Source organism: Salmo salar, chromosome ssa17 (genome assembly GCF_905237065.1).
Source record: "Salmo salar chromosome ssa17, Ssal_v3.1, whole genome shotgun sequence".
NCBI lineage: Eukaryota > Metazoa > Chordata > Actinopteri > Salmoniformes > Salmonidae > Salmo > Salmo salar.
The window spans coordinates 24,244,577-24,268,500 of NC_059458.1; the positions used below are offsets into that span (position 1 = coordinate 24,244,577).

General features: G+C 46.4%; 1 protein-coding gene across 26 annotated transcripts in view; it reads right to left on the reverse strand.

The window, feature by feature from the left end:
- LOC106575599 (tensin) overlaps positions 1–23,924 on the reverse strand; it is a 182,448-nt gene that overhangs the window by 78,609 nt on the left and 79,915 nt on the right. For 21 of the 26 annotated variants that reach the window (XM_045699130.1, XM_045699126.1, XM_045699119.1 and 18 more), the window contains exons 2-3: positions 14,450–14,564; positions 12,172–12,209 (exon numbers count right to left, since the gene is read on the reverse strand). In XM_045699130.1, the coding sequence (XP_045555086.1) occupies positions 12,172–12,209; positions 14,450–14,564 (153 nt within the window). Of the gene's footprint in view, positions 1–3,492; positions 3,759–12,171; positions 12,210–14,449; positions 14,565–23,924 lie in introns of those variants that run through there. The other 5 variants (XM_045699142.1, XM_045699140.1, XM_045699145.1 and 2 more) reach the window with 1 other exon arrangement.

Below are 23,924 nucleotides of genomic sequence, written 5' to 3' on the forward strand. Positions count from 1 at the left end.
CCCTAGCCTAGACCCACTATGTACTGTATACCCTAGCCTAGACCCACTATGCACTGTAAACCCTAGCCTAGACCCACTATGTACTGTATACCCTAGCCTAGACCCACTATGTACTGTATACCCTAGCCATGCCCACGGTGTACAGTAAATCAGATGGGAAAGACATGAGCATAATGTTGCACTGTACCTCTGAAAGAACTAACAGTGGAACATACTCTAGAGAGGTTCCAGGCAGGGTTGAGGTCACCAATTCAGTGAATTAACTTTATTCAGTAATGTATAAAGTCCATCCCCATGCCCTCTCAGGAGGTCAGTGGGGACACACCAGGGTTGGGGCTCTATGCCTCTCATGTCCGATCACATTCAGAAGTCCCCTCATCTGTCTCCATCCTAAGAAAACCCTTTAGAGAACCAAACATCCACAAGGTAACAGTACAGTAAAGTAGCAGTCATCATGATGTAACAACATCTGTTCAGTGTCTCAATGTTGTTTTGTGTTTTCAAATGTCTGGAACAAACCCTGAAATAACATAGAAAGAATGCTCCAGGGCCGTACTTACACACACCTCCAGTCCAGCTCGTCCAGTTGTCAAACATAACATTAACACAACTTTAACACAACACAACATTAACCCAACATTAAGACAACATTAAAACAACATTAACACAACACAACATTGACACAACATTAACTCAACATTAAGACAACATTAACACAACTTGAACATAACAGTATCACAACATTAACATAAAATGAACACAACATTAACCCAACACAACATTAACACACATTAAAACAACATTAACCCAACACAACATTAACACAACATTAACTCAACATTAAGACAACATTAACACAACTTGAACATAACAGTAGCACAAAATTAACAAAACATTAACACAACACTAACATAACATTAACACAACACAACACTAACACACATTAAAACAACATTAAACCAACACAACATTAACACAACATTAACGCAACATTAACACACATGGAAACAACATTAACCCAACACAACATTAACACAACATTAACATTAGTGTGGGAACACAAGATCCATTGGATCATGGTTAAACCGCGGTTAGCGGTGAGTGTGTGTGCTGCTTACGGCTAACCTCTCATACCTTCTATGGATCCAACATTCAACCAAAACCACTGCCATACCGTCATAAGCACTGAATATCCTTCTCCAGAAGAAATAGATGAATATAATATGTGCAATTGTGGCTAGCGTTGGACGCAGGTTGAAAACCTCTGATGTGGAAGCCAACTGGAGTTTCATAACGAGGAGAGCTTCATAATGGCCACACAAAGAGATCACATCTCCGCAGGATCGCTATTGGAGGTCTTAAGCAGGCATGTTATCGTCATTACTGGCCTGCGTGGCTGAGTTGAACGGAGTTGGACAGAGCTAATAGGAGTAGTATGCTCTATGGATGGTCCATGGCCAGGTATCACTCAGAGTTCATGTTGAATCAGAACTGACCGTGGGATGCTTTCACTCAGAGTACCACTAATGGTTCTGTTGACTAGAGAACAAAAGCACAGAGGGTCCGGGTTGCCAAGCCAATGTCAACGACACACAGAGACACACACACACATACTGTATCCAAGCCAGTGGGAGCTAAACACATGTAGACAGACACACTAAAACACGACTGTAGCTACACTATACAACACATACTACTAATGAAGCCAACTTTGCTGCACTTTGAGGGAGTATTTTCACGGTTCTCTCTCAGTCAGCTGCATTCAATGTCACATACGTGTTAGAATATTAAACAAACGTCACATGAAAATGTCTGATTTCATCTCTAAAGCATCTACTTCAACAAATACTCATTCACAACCTCTGTAGACTCATCATGGGCCAGATGCTGTTCAATACACATCGTTCCTCTAGTCTAGTCTGTCTCCGGACGGTTTGGTGAAGTTTGGCTGCTCCGAGGCATCCAATGAGGAGGCGTTACAGAGCTTGGCACGAGGGAAACCAGTTTAAAGATAAAGAGAGGGATTTGGATGAAGAGAGGAGAAACCGTTTTTGCAAAGGAACGGATCTATCTGGAAAGAAGCCAGTCCACAGCCATTATTCGCTCACAGCATCTTAATGTTGGAGGAAGAGATGGTTGTAAGCATTGATTTAAGGCTGTTCTGGCAGGGTAAGAGGTTTTCTGGAAGTGCTGAGGAAAGCGGTGGGGAATTTTCTGCTCTGGACTAATGGTGACCGATGAAAATGAAAATGCCTGAGGTGCAATTCTGAATTGGAAGGGCTTTCGCAGTGTCAATTGGTAAGTGTTTCGGTCTAAGTGTTTGGAGGAGAAAATTACATTTAGTAGCTCGTCTATGGTAATAAAGAATTTGTACAGAACGGGTTTTATGAAACTGCCACCTATTTCTTTCTCTCAGACTGATCGAATTTAAATTGAACTGACACAAAAAATATGTTTTTTTGCTGTTTCATGCTTCACAACCACATAACACCCTGGACAGGTAAACAGTAGGAAATGTCTTTCCATCCGCCAAAATGTGTTACAGCTCAACCATAACAAACAGGAGTCTTCTGTCTTGTTTTGACTGCTTGTTAGCCCAGGGTTAAAGGGGAATGACGGTGGTCATCAGTCAACATCCTCACTTAGAAGTGTCAGTCAGGGAAAAAGGGAGGAGTGAGGGCAGGGAGAGAGAGAGGAAGACAGGGGAAAACAGAGGTTCTCTAGAGATGGAGACTTGTTAAAGGAGACTACGAGGAGGCAGAGAAAATGAGAGTAAAATCACTGTGAAGGTAGAGGCCGACTTCTAGTTCTGTATCTGTCTGGCACATACATGACACACACACACATACGCAAACATCCCCCCCACTCACCCACACCTCCGGGTTGACCTATCGTTATACTGTAGCTTCAGCGGTTGATTTGTCCGTCCTGTCAGCCACTGGTTACAGTAAAGGCGAAACATGGCCACAGCCACCACTCTACCTCCGCCAGCTCCACTCTCCTCCAGACCAGTCACAAAACACCTCCGCTCAGGACATGAAAGCAGAGCGAGACTCAAAGGAACTCTAGCCAGCTCCCCAGAGAGCCACTTTCCCAGGACTACAGCGTAACACATGGGAAACATGCAGAACCCAGTGTACTGAAGGACAGTAGCTGACCATATCAGCCGTTACATGATATGCATTGATTTACATCTGAAATGGCAATAGATTTTTTCATTGTTTTTTTCAAGTACATCAAGTACCTCTTATTAGAAATCTACATGCAATATAATTACAACAAAGGACATTGATTGTAAGTAGTTACAATGTAAAACATCTTCCAGCTCCTGACTGTCTTTTGGCAGATGAAGACAAAGAGAACTTATGTTTATTGATTTGGACACCTAAGACTATCTCAGAATGAGCTTTCCACCCAACAAGCCAAAACAGAACACAGTACCAATCAATCAATCCATAACATTAGAGGACACTGTACAGCCAGCTCTCTTACCTGTTCAACGATGGAATTCTCTCACTTTCTCTCTCCTTCCCTCTCCTCTTCCCTCCTTCTCCCTCGTTCTCTCTCTCCCCTCTCTACTGTCTCTCTCCCTCCAGATACCAAATAGAGACACTCTCCACTGTCTGTCCCCCCTCCGCTCAAAACAACAGGAGTAATCCCAAACGCGTGCCAGACCAGCAAGCCAGTGAATCTGTGCGTGTGTGCACAAGCACGTGCACGATCGTGTGTGTGTGTACGCACACACCTCTCAACTTCTCCAGGATCCACACTTAATGCCGCTGGCTTCTGTTCAATCCGTCTGCGGCCAACAAAGTTGAAAACACACTATATAAGGCCAAGGCTCCAGGCTTCTTCTGACTGCAGTACCCTAAACTAGAGAGGAGGAACAGAGAGAGAGCTCTGGATGCAGACTGGGACTAGAACCCACTGTTGTGTTCTGTTCTTCCCTCATGCCTGCAGCTTGACCTTTACATAATCTATGTTATCTCTCTCTGGCTTTCTCTCTCTCTCTCTCTCTCTCCCTCTCTCTCTCTGGCTTTCTCTCTCTTTCTCTCTGTGGCTTTCTCTCTCTCTCTCTCTCTCTCTCTCTCTCTCTCTCTCCCTTTCTCTCTCTCACACACATACACACTCGTTCTCTCTCTTCCCTTTTCTTCCCCCTTTGGTTTTTCCTCTGTTGATGCACACGCATGCTTATGATGGAAAGAGGTAGCTATGTGCTTAGTGTATGAAAAGCAGGACTTCCTTAACAGGATGGGTGGGGGTGGGGGGGGGGCTTGGAATGTGATTGACAGAACACTCTAAATCCCTCCTTTCCTCATGTCAGTCTCTGTTTCTGTCTCTCTTTCTCTCGCTCTATTTCTACCTCTCTCTCTGTCTTTTCTCACTCTCTCTCTCTCTCTGTCTTTTTTCACTCTCTCTTTTCTCTCTCTCTCTCTTTCTCTCTCGCTCTACCCTCTATCTCTCTATCTATCTCTCTCTCTATCATCACATTCTCAGCGTACAGGTAAAACATGAGTTGTCAGGCTCAGAGCCAGTTCCACCCATGACCATGCTTTAGCTGGTTCTACAGCACACAGTCAGTCCCAGGTGCACTGTGTGTGTACATTCCTCTGCATCTACACAGCACGCTATAGATCTGAGAGAATGTATTCTTCTATTTCAGGTTGGAAATCAGCTCTGTTGGTGTACAGGCAGGTAAATAATTCAACAGAATGTAATGTAAAACACTGGGTGGCTGGTTGAATGTTTGAATAGAAAGAAGAGCTGGTTGTGTGTTATCCAAACATTCATGTGTTGTGAGCCACCTTTTCCAACGCTTTTTCCATTTGTCTTGAGATAAAGCCAGATCAATACAACCAATGTTTCTAGCCAGGATCCAGTCTTAAGAGGTATCTCAGCAGGAACGAACCACAAACCATAAATAGGAAATTATTTAGGATACTTGAGATGATTTTCGTGTGCTTGCTGGTGCTTGATCTCCTGTGGGGTAGATTTAGATTTCATGCACTCTGGGTGAACTTGGTGCTTTCCCTCCAGACAAGCTGGGAGGGTAGATTATACCATCAGTCATCGGCCCTTTACCCGGCTACTAGCTCTGCCATACAGTCTGTCTGCTAGCCCAATCTATCTTCTGTATATCTCTGCCATACAGTCTGTCTGCTAGCCCAATCTATCTTCTGTATATCTCTGCCATACCGTCTGTCTGCTAGCCCAATCTATCTCCTGTATATCTCTGCCATACCGTCTGTCTGCTAGCCCAATCTATCTCCTGTCTATCTCTGCCATACCGTCTGTCTGCTAGCCCAATCTATCTCCTGTCTATCTCTGCCATACCGTCTGTCTGCTAGCCCAATCTATCTTCTGTATATCCCTGCCATACAGTCTGTCTGCTAGCCCAATCTATCTTCTGTATATCTCTGCCATACCGTCTGTCTGCTAGCCCAATCTATCTCCTGTATATCTCTGCCATACCGTCTGTCTGCTAGCCCAATCTATCTCCTGTCTATCTCTGCCATACCGTCTGTCTGCTAGCCCAATCTATCTCCTGTCTATCTCTGCCATACAGTCTGTCTGCTAGCCCAATCTATCTCCTGTCTATCTCTGCCATACCGTCTGTCTGCTAGCCCAATCTATCTCCTGTATAGCTCTGCCATACCGTCTGTCTGCTAGTCCAATCTATCTCCTGTATATCTCTGTCATACAGTCTGTCTGCTAGTCCAATCTATCTCCTGTATATCTCTGCCATACCATCTGTCTGCTAGCCCAATCTATCTCCTGTTTATCTCTGTCATACCGTCTGTCTGCTAGTCCAATCTATCTCCTGTATCTTTCGCTCTTGCTTTCTTTCTCTCTCACTATCTCACTCCCCTCTTTCCCTCTCTCTACCATCTGTCTGCTAATGCAATCTATCTCCTGTATATCTCTGCCATACTGTCTGTCTGCTAGTCCAATCTATCTCCCGTATAGCTCTGCCATACCATCTGTCTGCTAGTCCAATCTATCTCCTGTATATCTATGCCAGTGAAGGCTGTTGCCATGGCGACACTGTGTGATGGGCCTTTGAAGTGGCGTGTTTGTGCCTGGGAAACAGAGTGGCTTCTGTAGAAGCAAGGAGTGTGTCCTCATCTCTCCTCTCTCTCTGTCTTGTTTTCTTGCTTTCTTTCTCACTCTCTCTCTCCCCTCTTTCCCTCTCTCGCGCTTTCTTTCTCACTCTCTCTATCTCTCTCCCCTCTTTCCCTCTCTCTCGCTTTCTTGCTCACTCTCACTCTCTCTTTCTCTCCACCCCATCTCTCATTCTACCTGACAACCCACCCCTTCACTCTCCTTCCCTCTCCAGTCAGTGTTAAAGGCCTTGGTCATGTTTGTCTTCTCCTCTGTGTCTATGCACTCGTTCTGAGGTGAAATGGCCAAAAGCGCCAATATAGACAGACCTCAAGTGCCTCCGTGTGGCCCCTGGACACTCAATAAAGACCAGAGTAGGGGCCCAATAACGATTATTTTCTTATACCAATGTAGGATCTTAATTTGACCACCCTTTTGCAGGAGAACGTTCCTGCAATGCAGGAAGAAAAAAGACTTGTAGTGTATTTGAGGTTTAAAAAGGTTTTGTAACGTTCGTCGTAAGTTGTAGTTGAAGTGGACCAAGGCGCAGCATGGTAAGTGTCCATCATTACTTTATCATAAACACACTCAAACAAAATAACAAACGTGAAAACGCACAGTTCCGTCAGGTACAGACACTAAACAGCAAACAACCTCCCACAAACACAGGAAGAAAACAGGCTGCCTAAGTATGATTCCCAATCAGAGACAACGATAGACAGCTGCCTCTGATTGGGAACCACACTCGGCCCAAAACAAAGAAACAGAAAACATAGACTTCCCGACCCGAGTCACACCCTGACCTAACCAAACATAGAGAATAATAAGGATCTCTACGGTCAGGCCGTGACAGGTTTCTGAAGTTTGTAATTTCCACTTTAAAATTTCAGACTTGATTTTCCCTTTAGAAAAATGTATCAACCACTACAAAAATGTCCATTAATTATAATTCACATAATAATTCACATTTATTAGTTTCTTGCAAGCTCAAATTAAGATCCTTCATCTGTATTACATTTACATTTTAGTCATTTAGCAGACGCTCTTATCCAGAGCGACTTACAGTAGTGAATACATACATTTGATTTCATGCATTTAAAAAAAAAAATCTTGTACTGGCCCCCCGTGGGAATCAAACCCACAGCCCTGGCGTTGCACACACCATGCTCTACCAACTGAGCCACAGGGAAGACTATATATTCTCAGACATTCTCAGACACCTTAAAGATTTCCTACATTTCATGACTGCCCATTGAAGTGTTATATTTCTAAATTCTGTCTCTGATAAATCCATTTCTCCCTCCTCGATAGCCAATTATCTGCTCGGAGCTCATCTTAATGTTATGGTTATGTAAGCAGCAGATCAGTAATCCCTAGATGAATTTGTGGCCAAATAAAGATCAAACGCGACCGCCTGACTCGTCTTGTGGTGATTATTTCCAACTGCTGTATTTTTCTTGGAATGACAGAAGAACCTGACTGTTTCTAAAAGGAGAGGCAGCAAGCGTGTATGACTGTACAGTGGAATCTAATTCTAGAACCAGCAGAGTTGGTGTTTTGGTCTAGATAGTATCGTTCAGGCAATGTTTTGACAGCGCAAAAATGACTACAATTCAATACTGCTACAGTCACTATCAAAACCTTACAACTGAGAAGTCAACAACTTATGCAGGTTTCAAGTTAACAGAAGGCAATCTGCGGTATCCTAAACTTGTTATGAATCAAGTGCCATGTTGAGTATTTGTAGTGTTTTGCCACTGGTCTTTTTAACATCTCTGTATTTTAGTTGCTGTCAGAATGGATCCCTAGAGTGGCACTCGGGAAACTAGAATCCCTTCGAGGGTTCTTAGAACTCATAACAATAGTGGAGTCGACTTCACAATTCCAAGAAGCAGTAAAACATCACCCTGCTCCATCTCTCACACTAACACAATGTGAAGGCCCAGTAACAGTCACAGTCACACACCCGGCTCGGCTCGGTCGGTTAGCTGGTCCACCCATGGACCACGGCCACAAGTCATTTCCTCGACGTCTCGTTATAAACCCCTGGACTGCATCCAACAACTATCAGCATTGACGACTGGAGGAAGTTTACAGACCTGATTACTGGAACACTGGGTTCTTTTCAGGCAGCAATGGTCTGCCAGTGTCTGGTACGTAAACAGCTAGCGGTAACCGGTAATGAGCGCTAACCTGTATACTGTGTCACCATTGTGTACCCCGTGTAGTGGAAAGCAACAGCTCCCTTTTCACAACATTTCCCAAGCTAAAAATAACTGAAAAACACAGGATGTGTGTGTCAATGAGATCAACTGTTTTACTACGATAATATCTCAAAGCATATCATCAAGACTTAGCACAAAAACAGCATGTTTTGAGAATAAGACTGAGGAGTGCGTTTGGGGTGAGTGGAGACGACAGCTTCAGGGTCTGGTTGGAAAGCGAGCCAGAGACATGGCCAAAACCTACCCCCCCCCTTCTCTTTTCTCTCTTCTCTCCCTCCTCCCCCTTTCCCTCCCCTAACCCTCAACGCCAAACCAAGTCTGGCGACTCCAACCCAACATCCCACAGCACGGCAGCAGCATTCCAGAAAGCTTTTCCATGACAGGACAGTAATAGAGTAGTGAGGGAACGGCAGTGGGAATGGGGTTCAGAAGCAGCAGGAACAGAGCCAGCTGGAAAGTCATTCTGAGATGTGGGAAACCCACTAGGTTTCAGTATAGCTGAGGGTTTGTTCATCAAACCTATTATTGACTGGTCATGACTCATACAACCACAGTGACTTCTGCACTGTATCACAATACTATCCATACTAGCATACTATGTAACGTGCATGGCCAATACACTACTTGTTAGTGTAGAGGTTTGGCTAGTGTTTTAGTAGCTATGAGACAGCTCAGGGCTAGGTTAGTAGGACATACAGTCCAGCTGTGTTTGGGTGGACATTACATGATAGGTCATGCAGTACAGAAGACACATTGTTGTCACTGTCCCCTCTCTCTGCTTTGGAGCAGAGCCTCCCATTCCCCAATGATGGGGTCAGGGCCCACTGGTAGTCTGAAACCATGTTCTCTTAGCTATGTGGTCCCCAAACTTTTTCGGTAACTGTTGCACCAATTGAATTTTACTAAGCACCCCCTCGTGTGCATTTTACCAGAAGACCTAACGGTCTTATGAGTCTTCTCAAGTAGCCCCTGTGGATAGGCCAAGACCCCCAGAGGTCCTAGTTAGTTGGGAACCACTGTCTTAACTCATAGCTTAGGAATGGGTTGCGGCTTGAAACATGTTTTTTGAATTTGTTGGTGGGTCACATGAGAATTCATAGGGCTTAAAGTTGTGGGCCACAAAGCCAACAAAAGAGAGAAATGACTGCACTTTGAGGCCCCAAGACGTGACCGCCTTTTTGGGGCCGTGCACAGCTACTGTCTCCAAGCCTTTCAGCCTCATCTCCAGCTCTGTCAAACCCCCAGACCACAACATAACACACTCCATACCAACCACCTACACATCGACAACCATAACAAACACCGAAGGGTCACCACAGTTCCTCTGTCTATAGCAGCAGAACAACACAGCCCTCACCCCCAAAACATGGATGGTCAGGAACGAGTCACTACGACCGAAACCAGAGCGCCTTTGCGGTTTCAACAACATAGATCAATGGATAGACAGTCGGTTGGTTTGTGTTTAAAGGGAAAGGAAAACATATTAATCCAAGTTATAACTATGGGGGGGGGATAGCATGGCGATTAGTCCCTGTCTGCCTGTCACAGTGTAGCTAAAGGGTATCTACTGGGTTATTCATTGTCTGTGGAGTTGTTCAGATGTTCTGTTCTGGTACGTCTCTCTTAAACTGAGGGACATGCAGCAGCTCTTCATTGCTTTTCTATTACCGTTCAAAGTTAGAGGAATGTTGCAGAGATGTTACAGCAATGTTGTGAAATGAGAGCGAGATAACATTGTTGTGAAATGAGGAGAGAATGTAAATGAAAGCCGTAGTCTCAGGACACTGTGTATACATCAAGATAGAAGAAACGCTGAAGATTAGCATAAGCACTCCTCAAGTCTTCCTGATCACAGAAAGCCTCGTATTTCATGACATGTTTACTGAACAAGGTCAACATCGAGTCAGCTAAAGAAAGCATGGGCATCAGCCTTAGTCCACAGTCATGTTTGCATTAAGGCTATTTGCTTTTCCGTGGTTTACGGTCTGAGACGATGAGCGCGCCTACACAACATTGTGTTCCATTTATTTTCATCTAGCGGTCATTTCAGCGGATTAAGCTAACATAAATGTTTTGCCTTAGCTAAGCCAACACAGGGATAAGGGCAGTAACAGAATTAAAGGGATAAAGTCAGTCCAAGGGACTGTAATTGTTGATGAAATCCACCGTGCTCAAACACTCAGTTCTTTCCAAGATCTATGATTAGAATCTGTTTGGCTCCGGTTAGTTAGCTAAAGGACTGTACTGATTTCAGCATCTCTCTTTTAAACAGTCTATCTTTATCTCCTTTTTTCTCTCTCCATTTGTCTTTCTCTCTCCTTCTCTCCTTCTCACTCTCACCCTTGATTCTCTCTTTTGCTCTCTCTCTCTTTCTCTCTCTCTCTCTTTCTCTCTTTCTCTCTCTATTTTGTTCTCTCTCTCGTCTCTCTCTCTCTCACACGGTCTCTCTCTCTCACTTTCTATCTCTTTCCTCTTACTGTGATATGGTATGGCTATTTTCTTCAGGGACAAAGTCATCTCAGAGATTCAATGTTACCCATTAACCTAACATTAACAGCCAGCCAACCTTTGCCTGTGAGTCTCTCACTGCAGCCTCTACAGGATACATAGTTCAGTTCGGCAAGCAAGCAACTTGCTGTAAAGATAACGACTACGCAGAGCACTGCTCTAAGCTCAGTTTTAAATTGTCCCTTCTAATTGCTAAGGTTATGATCATGAGGACGGTATGCTGATCCCAGGTCTGTGTCTTCAAAGTGTTATCCTATGGGGACAGCCGAAAAACCCTTATTGATTCTAGATATCGGCTGCTTTTCTAAGAGTGTATGCAGAGGTCCTACACAGGGATCATTAGTCCCAACCTGTAATTTGGACTATGAACACATTGTGAGTTTGTTTTCACAAACTAGCCCTTGAATTCCTCCGTAGAACATACCACTATAAGGATATGAATGATTCCAGGTTTCACTGACTGTTGTCCTTCTATCTTTGACTCAATGCCTCATTGATCTCATTTTCTTCAGGATGTTTGGGGAATACAAAACTCTGGTTTCTCTAGTAACCCTTCGATGAATAAGCACACTGATTCATGTGTGGTATAGTTTCTGAAGGGAGATTTGGGCGATGGGGGGGGGAGATTGAACAGGGGCGACCCAATCACTCCCTAGGGGTGGGAACCCTTGCGTGTGTCGCAACCTATCGTTAACAGGAGGTAAGGAGGGACGGAGGGACGGAGGTGGGGGGACAGGGGGGTACGGAGGTGGCATTAGATGGTCCAACAAGCTTGGTACTCTCATCCACTCAAAGCAGCACTACCATTGTAGTCTCGGCTGCCAGGCGGGTGTGAGGGAGAGAGAAAGAGACAGAGCTCCTCTTCAGTTACCACCTCCGTAGTTACAAATCTGAAAACCAAAATAATCTAGCTCTCTGACGTTTTCCTCCTCCGCCGTTCCCTTCTCTTTCTCTCTCTCCTTCCCTCTCTCCATGTGTTCTTCCTCTTCCACGGCATCGTCACTTGCTTCCAGGAGGATGGGGGCAAGGGCTGGGTTTGTGTGTGTGTGTTTGCGTGCGCGTGTGTTTGTGTGTGTGAGTGAATGTGTATCTGTGTGCGTGCGTGTACGAGTGAGTGTGTGTCTGTGTGCGTGCATGTGTGTCCGTGTGTGCTACAAAACACGTGCTGCCAGGGTGAAACAGGCACAGCTGCCTCTCTGAGATGACTGCTGCCTCCTAACAAACACAACATTTCCTTTTTGGTTCCATTTGTTTGGCTCTGCCAAAATACCACCCCTCTGACTCTCCCCTGGAGCCCAAGGATATTAAAATAGAAAAGATTCCATGGCTTCCTTACCTTCACCTCACACTTCTTATGGATGCCCAGCTTGCACACTGAAAGACAGCAGAAAACATGGTGTTAGTTTAAGGTCACATGTTGAACCAGATACTATTCCATTCTCTCTGACCTGAGGACTTGGCTTTCTCTCAGACGCTGCTACCTGTTGGAACTGTCCTGAATAACCACACACACACACACAGAGAGAGAGAGATACACACACACACACACACACACACACACACAAGAGATACACACACAGACACACACACACACACACACACACACACACACACACACACACACACACACACACACACACACACAACACACACCCACACCACACACACACACACACACACACAGATACACACACACACACACCCAGATACACACACACACAGATACACACACACACACACACACACACACACACACACACACACACACACACACACACACACACACACACACACACACACACACACACACACACACACACACACACACACACACACACACACAGGTATAAACACACTCCTGTGAGGCTGCATTAGCCTCAGATGACTGCCATATTGGGTGGGAAAAGGCCAGCTCTTTACCTTGTTAGGAGAGCAGGGCTTTTATAGGAGAGATGGAATTAAGAGGAGCTACAGGGGTCAGACCTGGCAACCTTCCCTGGGCTGTTAAAGACCTCTGTGCTGCCCCCATGTGGCAGGATGCAGTCAACATCACAGTCCCACTATTCTGCCTAGAAACTGCTTAGAAACATGATCAATTAGTACATTTTATTAGGTGCATCAATGTCATACACATGTCGGTTGTTGTTTAAGATTGTACAAGTATGATTGCAGGTCATTATATTTACTTGATACATAGTTGATGGTTAGTGTGTGCGCGTAAGGCTGCAAGCACGCGTGTGTCCTCTCTTAGCAGTGTGTGTGGGCAGGGGGTGACCTAGGCCATGTTGTGAAGTGATGTGGCCATGTGATGACCTTTGACACCTGCTTCCTACCACCAGCTCAGGTGGTCCCCAGGTGGAGTGTGTGTCTGTGTGTGCCTGCGTGTGTGTGTGTGTGCCTGTTTGCGCTTGTGTGTGCATGCATGCATGCTGTGTGTACATGCTGTGTGTGCATACTGTGTGTGTGTTGTGTGTGTGTGTGTGTTCCCCAGGTACTCATCACCAATCCAGGATATAGTAGTCTACTGCTGACAAGGCTATAATGAAATCCTAAGGACTGCATTGCACATTGAGCCTGACTGAGTGTAAAGCAAACATACAGGCTTATTATAGGAATATTAAACACACAGACTCTTTACGGCCAACAGATGGCGCTAGTCATATTGAGACGCTGGGTAGAAAATGCTTTGCTATATTGCAGCAGTATATTTAATGGGGGTTTGACTGTTTATCTAGTTCTATTGTATATGCAGAAAACGTAGACATTCATCCTTACTTGTCTCGTGTGTGTATGTGTGTGTGCGTGCGTGTGTGTGTGTGTGTGTGCGCATGTCTCTCTGTCTCTGGCCACACGCCACCCTGCGTCAGTGGAGGATGGCTCCCATTGTGAGGGGCCATAGCAACACTTCCTGGCAACCACAGACGGCGACAGGAAGAGGCTGCAGAATGCTCCGAGGATCATGTGACTCTAGCCTTTTGTTTGGAAACACTGGCAGCTCTGACAGCTTAGAAAGATCCAGAGGATGTTACCAGCAAAGATCATAATATACAATATTTGTCGCAGCATAATTTCCTAATCTCTCTTTCGCTCTCTCTCGTTCTCTCTCTCTCTCTCATCCCCTCTCCCCCTCTCTACACCAACCAATCTCTCCCTCTTTATTTCTCCCTCTCTTATCTGGGCTAATGCAGCAGCAGCAGCAAGGCTAATTTTAACAGCAAAGCCTCTGCCAAAGCCCTCAAACTGAGCCCAGACCAGACTCCCCTCGACTGCTTCTGGGCTTACTGGACGGAGGTTTGTCAACTGCTCTCTGTGGGAAAGAGGTAGCTTTTCATAAGAGAGAGAGAGAGAGAGACAGAGAGGGGGAGGATAGAGAGAGTGAGAGGGAGAGAGAGAAGGAGGGGAGGCTAGAGGGGGAGAGAGGGAAAGAGAGAGGGAGGGAGGATAGAGGGAGAGAGAGGGAGAGAGAGAAGGACGGGTGGATAGAGGGAGAGAGAAGTTGACAAATGGAGAAATGGATAGAGTAGGTATGGGGGTATGGCTCGTGGTCAAAAACATGGCAGAGAGAGAGAGAGAGAGAGAGAGAGAGAGAGAGAGAGAGACATCCAGTCACTCACCTTTACAGATGAGCCCATCCTTGGTGATGGCCTGCTGACATACATCACAGCTCTTGACTTTCTTGAATGGCTTAAGCTTGAAATTGTGTGTGTGGACACTCTCCAACTCCTCAGGCTGAGGGGAGATAGAGAGAGGAAGAGGTTAGGGAGGAGAAGACCTGGATAAGATCAACAATTCATATTATAAAATGATCAAGTGAATGGTAACTCTATCGACAGCCTTCAACGTTTCTGTAATGGATATAATCAATACACAGGCTCGTGTGTTTAAGGAAACAAAAGAGGAGAAGGCAGTTGCTACTGGTTGGACACACACACACACACACACACACACACACACACACACACACACACACGGGTATCGTCCCGGCCCTAGCCTGGTTCTGATGAAAGACCTAATAGCCTCACCATCTGTGAGCTCTGAGTCTGGAGTAGCAGTCCCCTCCCTCTCTGTCTCTCTCTCCCTCCCGCCCTCCCTCCCTCCCTCCCTCCCTCTAACCCTCCCGCCCTCCCTCCCTCTCTGTCTCTCTCTCCCTCTAACCCTCCCGCCCTCCCTCCCTCTCTGTCTCTCTCTCCCTCCAACCCTCCCTCCCTCTCTGTCTCTCTCTCCCTTCCGCCCTCCCTCCCTCCCTCCATCCCTCTCTCCCTCCAACCCTCCCGCCCTTCCTCCCTCTCTGTCTCTCTCTCCCTCCAACCCTCCCGCCCTCCCTCCCTCTCTGTCTCTCTCTCCCTCCCGCCCTCCCTCCCTCTCCCTCCCTCCCTCCCTCCCTCCCTCCCTCCCTCCCTCCCTCTCTCCCTCTAACCCTCCCTTCCTCCCTCTCTCCCTCCCCCTCCCCCTCCCTCTCTCTCTCTCTCCCTCCAACCCTCCCGCCCTCCCTCCCTCTCTGTCTCTCTCTCCCTCCAACCCTCCCCCCCCTCCCTCCCTCCCTGCCTCCCTCCCTCCCTCCCTCCCTCCCTCCCTCCCTCCCTCCCTCCCTCTCTCCCTCCAACCCTCCCGCCCTTCCTCCCTCTCTGTCTCTCTCTCCCTCCAACCCTCCCGCCCTTCCTCCCTCTCTGTCTCTCTCTCCCTCCAACCCTCCCGCCCTTCCTCCCTCTCTGTCTCTCTCTCCCTCCAACCCTCCCGCCCTCCCTCCCTCTCTGTCTCTGTCTCTCTCTCCCTCCAACCCTCCCACCCTCCCTCCCTCCCTCTCTGTCTCTCTCTCCCTCCAACCCTCCCGCCCTCCCTCCCTCCCTCTCTGTCTCTCTCTCCCTCCAACCCTCCCACCCTCCCTCCCTCTCTGTCTCTCTCTCCCTCCAACCCTCCCGCCCTCCCTCCCTCTCTGTCTCTCTCTCCCTCCAACCCTCCCGCCCTCCCTCCCTCTCTGTCTCTCTCTCTCTTCCAACCCTCCCGCCCTCCCTCCCTCCCTCCCTGTCTCTCTCTCTCCCTCCCTCCCTCCCTCCCTCCCTCCCTCCCTGACTCCGTCCCTGTCTCCCTCCCTGTCTCCCTCCCTCCCTCCCTCCCTCCCTGTCTCCTCTCTCCCTCCCGCCCTCCCTCCCTCTCTCTTTCTCTGTCTCTCTCTCCCTCTCCCCCCCTCTCGCTATCTTTCTCCCTCTGTCTCTGTCTCTCTCCCATGTGCCACAGCCAATTTGTCTCTGAGCTTTTATAAAAGTGTGTTTCTCAGCGTTTTGCTCCCCTATCTCCCTACATCTTACTGGCTTTTGTCACCCAGTGACACGCCTGCTAAGCTCCAGAGGGGGATGACGACTGACCTTGACTGCAGAGAGAGGAACGCTAACAGCTAGCTAGCTGCTACAAAGCTAAAAGCTAGCCACTGAAAGCATTGGGCTGCAGAGAGGGAAGCTAATGGCTAGCTAGCTGCTAGAAGGCTAAAAGCTAGCCACTGACTGCATAGAGACGCAGAGAGGGAAGCTAACGGCTAGCTAGCTGCTGCAAAGCTAACAGCTAGCCACTGACAGCATAGAGCCGCAGAGAGGGAAGCTAACGGCTAGCTAGCTGCAACAAAGCTAACAGCTAGCCGCTAAGGGTGTGAATCATTGCTTAATTGTAATGCTAATAGACCAAGGTATTGGCTGAGACTAACTCTGGCAGTGACCATTGGCACTGCAGAACTGTGAGTCACATTGCCACATAACCACAGTGACTCAAACTAATGACATAGAACCCCGACGAAACACACACACAGGCACTCGCGCACAGACACGCATGCACACACACACACACACACACACACACACACACACACACACACACACACACACACACACACACACACACACACACACACACACACACACACACACACACACACACACACACACAGACCTTTCTTCCCCAGGTCTGTTGATGGAGTGGACTCAGTCTTGTGTTATTGTAATGCTGTTACATCCATCCAGACTAACAGTACACCAGTCCCCCTTTTCAGCCATGCAGTCTCCCCCTGCTCCTAGGCAGGTAGCCTAGTGGTTAAGATTGTTGGGCCAGTAATCGAAAGGTTGCTGGTTTGAATCCCTGAGCCGCCAAGGTGGAAACATCTGCCGTTTGACCTTTAACCCCCAACAACAACTGTTCCCTGGGTAACGACGACGTGGATGTCGATTGAGGTAGCCCCCTGCACCTCTCTGATTCAGAGGAGTTGGGTTAAATGCGGAAGACAAATTTCAGTTGAACGCATTCAGTTGACGAGGTGTTCCCCTTTCCCAGACAGACCTCTTCAGCCATGCAGTCTCCCCCTGCTCCATCTAGCTGAGGCTGGAGGTTTTATAGAAACAGTGCAGGATTGGGTGGGTGGTGAGGACAAAGTTGGCCAAAGTGGATAGACCAGGTTTATTTGTCTGTTCCTAAGACTACCTGATCACCTTGGGGCTGAGTTCAGTTTATGTCTGTCAGTCTGTCTGAAAGGGAGGCAAGCAACCTGTTCTGGAATGAAACTCAGTCCAACCGCACATCTGGGGCTGTCTGGGATACTGGCAGCTGTCTGGGGCTGTCTGGGATACTGGCAGCTGCTCGCTGGCCATTAAGTCTTTAACAGCCATGGATCACCTCAGTGTGACTTTAAAGCCCTTATGTTAAAGAGGACCTGGATGAAAACCGCTGGCTCCACCAATCACACGCAACCTGTTGTGTCACAGCCAGGTGCCATGGCTACCTTGCTGCCACGGCAACTAGGGTCACCGCGTCCTGTCAAGCCCTGAGATGATGGATGGTCCCACTACAGCAAACACACATATAAACACACACAGGTACAAACACACACACTGACACACACACACAGGTACGAGCACACACACACTTCTACAGGCACACACGTCAAGTGTCTTCATGACAGGAAGACACTTGACATGTCTGTTCTGCTGCCAGAGAGCATCTGTGAGTTGTACCTTCAGAGAGAGAGACAGAGAGAGAGAGAGGGATGTGAAAGAGAGAGAGAGAGGGATGTGAAAAAGAGAGAGAGAGAGAGAGTGGGATGTGAAAAAAGAGAGAGAGAGTGAGAGAGAGAGATGTGAAAAAGTGAGAGAGAGAGAGAGAGAGAGAGAGAGAGATGTGAAAAAGAGAGAGAGAGAGAGAGGGATGTGAAAAAGAGAGAGAGAGAGAGAGACAGAGCGAGAGAGACAGAGAGAGAGACAGACAGAGAGAGAGAAACAGAAAGACAGAGACAGACAGACAGAGAGAGAGAGAGAGAGAGAGAGACAGAGAGAGACAGAGAGAGAGACAGAGAGAGACAGAGAGAGAGACAGGTTCCGGAGTTCCAAATTGAGCAGCAGCTGCTGAAAAAATGAGCTCCTACAAATATTGAAATTTACATGGTTTTTAGAGTGAAGTACATCGGAAAAAAGCTAAAGAAAACTGCAAGACTGAATAGGAGACAAAACAAGCAACAAACAAAGAAGATGGGCTTTTGAAAAAGATACTATTTTTCATAAAATTGTACAGTTATCTTAGCTAGCTGAATTGTTTACTAGTTGCTAAGCAGTTGCTAGGGACTCTCCTGGAAGAAGCTAGCTAGCTAACAAAGAATAACAAAGAATATCTAGTTAACAGAAGAAAAGAAAGACAAAATAAGGACAGAAGAAAAAGGACATCAAAGTGAAACAGTCATCTAAAGACACAAGAGACAATAATACAAGAAACAACGCTTCTATTGCAACATTGTAGCCAACATCACCAGCGTTGCTATGGAAATTGTTTACCCACCAGACATCCAAACAGAGAAAGCTAAGAAAAGTTTCAAAGGTTTGTTGATGGGACAGAACCATGAATGCCTGTTTGCAGATCTTACCAGTTGCAAAACAAGAGCAAATTAAATTTTTAATACCAAACGAGGGCACATATGAAAAAGGGTTATTTGCAACCATTTCCCTTTATCAAAAAAGAGAGGCATCAGCCAAGGATGTCAGATCAGCATTTTTGAAGAAGCTGACCAGAGCAACACGTATCAAACAGTAAATTTATATAATAATGGAACTGTATTGATACAAGGCAATGATTCAAGCCTCCAGGCTTTTGAGAATAGGTTTGCTACTCTAAAAGCAGAAGCTGAAATCATCTCAGAAACTGAGGAAAAAGTCAAGGAGGGAGATGATGGAGAAAAACAGGCCCCAACGGTCTCTGTGACCCAGCAAGAAGCCCTCAGTGTCCCTCCACCTACCTCACCTGCAGCAGACAGAGCCAAGAACAGGCCTACAACACCAAGAACACCTGCTATGCAACGTTTCCACAACACCCTCTCTCTAGTCGAAGCAGAGGTCATAGAACTCAGAGAGAACAAGCTTCAAGAGGAGGACACTGTCCAAAAACTAAAAGAAGAGATGAAACAGTTCAGGGAGGAGAGCAGAGCATCTATTGCTAAATTAGAAAGCAGAATGGACAAACTGAGTCAGACAAATGATGACCTCAGAGACCATCTGAGCACAACAAGAGAGGAGCTAGAACAAAGAGAGAGGTACATTGACACCCTCAACCACCAGCGAGTCATTATGTCCTCTGCATCTAGAGAACATGTCGACCAGCTTGGCATAACACAAGCAGAACCTGAGACCAGCATGGCCTCCACCACACAGCCTGATGACACTGCACCATCCTACCAGTCTGCTCCAGCCCAGATCAGCCAAGCAGCGTCCCAGTCCGCTCTAGCCCATATCAGCCTACCTGCTTCCCAGTCTGCTCCAGCACAGTGTGCTCCAGCCCAGGTCAACCTACCAGCCTCTCAGTCTGCTCCAGCCCAGGTCAGCCAACCAGCCACCCTGTCTGCTCCAGCCCAGGTCAACCTACCAGCCTCTCAGTCTGCTCCAGCCCAGGTCAGCCAACCAGCCACCCTGTCTGCTCCATCCCAGGTCAGAATACCAGCCTCCCAGTCTGCTCCATCCCAGGTCAGAATACCAGTCTCCCAGTCTGCTCCAGCCCAGGTCAGAATACCAGTCTCCCAGTCTGCTCCACCCAGATAATCACCCACAACTGAAATCCTTATTGATTCAAATGGGATGTTCTTAGTCCAGGAAAGATGATTCCCTAGACACCAGGTGTATAAGTTCTGGTGTCCTACAACTGACAGCGCAATGCAGCTACTCAGTCAGACCAGGCTTGACATCCCTGACAACATCATCATCCACACTGGCACAAACCACCTTCATGCCAAAGGTGAAAATGTATCTGGGGCAATGAGAAGAGTGGCAGAACGGGCACAGGCTATGTTCTCAACAACCAATATAGTTGTGTCCACCCTCCTACCAAGAAATGACTTCCCAGGACAGTTGATCAACAAAATAAATCAACAGATCACTGTGGACTGCCTCACTGCTCAACGTCAGAACGGCTCACCACCCCACTCTGACATGTCAACACTTATACCATAATGTACATCTGGATCAGGACAGGATCAGAACCTTTGCCAAGGTCCTAAAAGATGCAACACTTGGCAGGGACCCACACACCCATCACCTCAGCAACAGAGGCCCCCCGCCCCACATTCTGAAACAACAGTACCTCCACCATCCCCAGGAGAAAAGAGCCAGACACAGCTTATTACAGCACAGCTCTACTAGACCAGGCCCATCACAACACAGATTTACCAGACCAGACCCATCACAACACAGCTCTACTAGACCAGACCCATCACAACACAGCTCTACTAGACCAGGCCCATCACAACACAGATTTACCAGACCAGACCCACCTAAGGACAGCACGACTAGACCCGTCCCATCACAACACAGCTCTACTAGACCAGGCCCATCACAACACAGATTTACCAGACCAGACCCGCCTCAGGACAGCACGACTAGACCCGTCCCATCACAACACAGCTCTACTAGACCAGGCCCATCACAACACAGCTCTACTAGCCCTGGCCCATCACAACACAGCTCTACTGGACCTGGCCCATCCCAACACAGCTCTACTAGACCTGACCCATCACAACACAGCTCTACTAGACCTGGCCCATCACAACAAAGCTCTACTAGACCTGGCCCATCACAACACAGCTCTACTAGACCTGGCCCATCACAACACAGCTCTACCAGACCTGGCCCATCACAACACAGCTCTACTAGACCTGACCCATCACAACACAGCTCTACTAGACCTGACCAATCACAACACAGCTCTACTGGACCTGGCCCATCACAACACAGCTCTACTAGACCTGGCCCATCACAACACAGCTCTACTAGACCTGGCCCATCACAACACAGCTCTACTAGACCTGGCCCATCCCAACACAGCTCTACTAGACCTGACCCATCACAACACAGCTCTACTAGACCTGGCCCATCACAACAAAGCTCTACTAGACCTGACCAATCACAACACAGCTCTACTGGACCTGGCCCATCACAACACAGCTCTACTAGACCTGGCCCATCACAACACAGCTCTACTAGACCTGGCCCATCACAACACAGCTCTACTAGACCTGGCCCATCACAATACAGCTCTACTAGACCTGGCCCATCACAACACAGCTCTACTAGACCTGGCCCATCACAACACAGCTCTACTGGACCTGGCCCATCACAACACAGCTCTACTAGACCTGACCCATCACAACACAGCTCTACTAGACCTGGCCCATCACAACACAGCTCTACTGGACCTGACCAATCACAACACAGCTCTACTGGACCTGGCCCATCACAACACAGCTCTACTGGACCAGGCCCATCACAACACAGCTCTACTAGACCTGGCCCATCACAACACAGCTCTACTGGACCTGACCAATCACAACACAGCTCTACTGGACCTGGCCCATCACAACACAGCTCTACTGGACCAGGCCCATCACAACACAGCTCTGATCACTACTCCAGGGTCGGACAGAACACTGTCCTTCAGAGAAGTACACCACATGATGCAGTCTACTGCAACTAATATGCAGACTACTGAGCTAGACAGACCCTGTAATTCACACACACACACACACACACACACACACACACACACACACACACACACACACACACACACACACACACACACACACACACACGGTTGCAGATTGCATTGTACTTATTTTTTGTGCAATCTTATTCCATTCTTCTTCATTTGTTTACAACTATTCTTAATTTTATTGGCACCGGTATTATAGTAATGTATGTATGTATGTATGTATGTATGTATGTATGTATGTATGTATGTATGTATGTATGTATGTATGTATGTATGTATGTATGTATGTATGTATGTATGTATGTATGTATGTATGTATGTATGTATGTATGTATGTATGTATGTATTATTATTTAGTTTTTTTTTTCAATGTACTTTACTCAAACCAGTGAATATCACTTATTATAAATGAGATCATTAACTATCAGCTCTTGGAATATCCAGGGCCTATACTCTTCACATTTTGGTTATAAAACAAAAAATCCAGAATTGATTAAAAACATCAAGGGACAGGACATCATAATCCTACTGGAAACATGGTGTCGTGGAGACATAGATACTCAGTGTCCCTCAGGCTATAGAGAAAGTTTACTACCATCAATCAAACATAAAAATGTTAAACGGGGCCGAGACTCAGGTGGAATCATCATTTGGCATAAGCAGGACTTAGCACTGAATGAAATGAAAAAAGGTACCAGTCACATTTGGCTAAAACTCAACAAAGGTACAATCTACTGTGACAATGATGTATACGTATGTGCAGCTTATGCTCCTCCTTCAGATTCACCATATTATGATGTTCAGTTTTTTGACAATCTCCACACAGAAATCATTACATTTCAGGCAGAGGGTAAAGTGCTTCTTTGTGGAGATTTCAATGCAAGAACAGGTTCTGAGCCTGACTACATGGATGCGGGAGGTAACCACCACATATTTGGACACCCCTCCTTGTACAGTAGCCCTATTATAAATAATAGAAACAGTCCTGACCAAATACTGAACAAAAATGGGAAGGAGTTAGTGTATCTCTGTCGAGCCTTAGGCCTGTACATGCTTAATGGTAGAATCAGAGGGGACTCTTTAGGTCAGTTTACTTACTGCTCAGCTCTTGGGACAAGTGTAGTCGATTATGCCATCACTGACATTGACCCCTCCTCCATTAGTGCATTCACTGTCAGACCACAGACACCATTGTCAGATCACAGTCAGATCAACGTGTTTCTGAAGAAATTAACCGGCAATACTCATTCAAAAAAACAGCCCAATAAACTCTACAACATAAATTTAAGCACAACAAAGCCACAGGAATTAGCCATACAAGATGTAGGAATTTGGAAAACGTATTTTGATAATCTGTACAAAAACATCCCAAAAAAAGACTTACAACGGAACCAATTAGAAATTAAAGAAACATTTAACATCCTTGAATCAGTCATTAAAAACAACCAAAATCCACTAGATTACCCAATAACCCAACAAGAACTAAATGAAAACCTCAAATCTATTAAATCAAAGAAGGCGTGTGGTCTAGACAACATCAGAAATGAAATGCTGAAAAACAGCACACCTGAGTTGCAAAATGATGTGCTTAAATTGTTGAACATGGTTTTAACTTCTGGCTGCTTCCCTGATGTCTGGAACCAGGGCCTCATCTCCCCTATCCACAAAAGTGGAGACAAATCATACCCCAATAATTACAGGGGAATTTGCGTAAACAGTAACTTGGGAAAGGTTTTCTGTAGCATTTTGAATTCAAGAATTCAAATCTTTCTTCAAGAAAAAAATGTAATAAGTAAATGTCAAATTGGCTTTCTCCCTAACCATCGCACTACTGACCATATATACACACACCTTACACACAGTAATTAATAAACACGTCCACCTAAAAAAAAGATGGCAAAATCTTTGCTTGCTTTGTTGACTTTAAAAAAGCATTTGATTCTATTTGGCACGAAGGGCTATTCTACAAAATTCTCCAAAGTGGGCTTGGTGGTAAGGTGTATGACTTAATAAAATGTATGTACACAGAAAACAAATGTGCAATAAAAATCAAAAACCAAAGAACAGAATTATTTCCACAATGTCGAG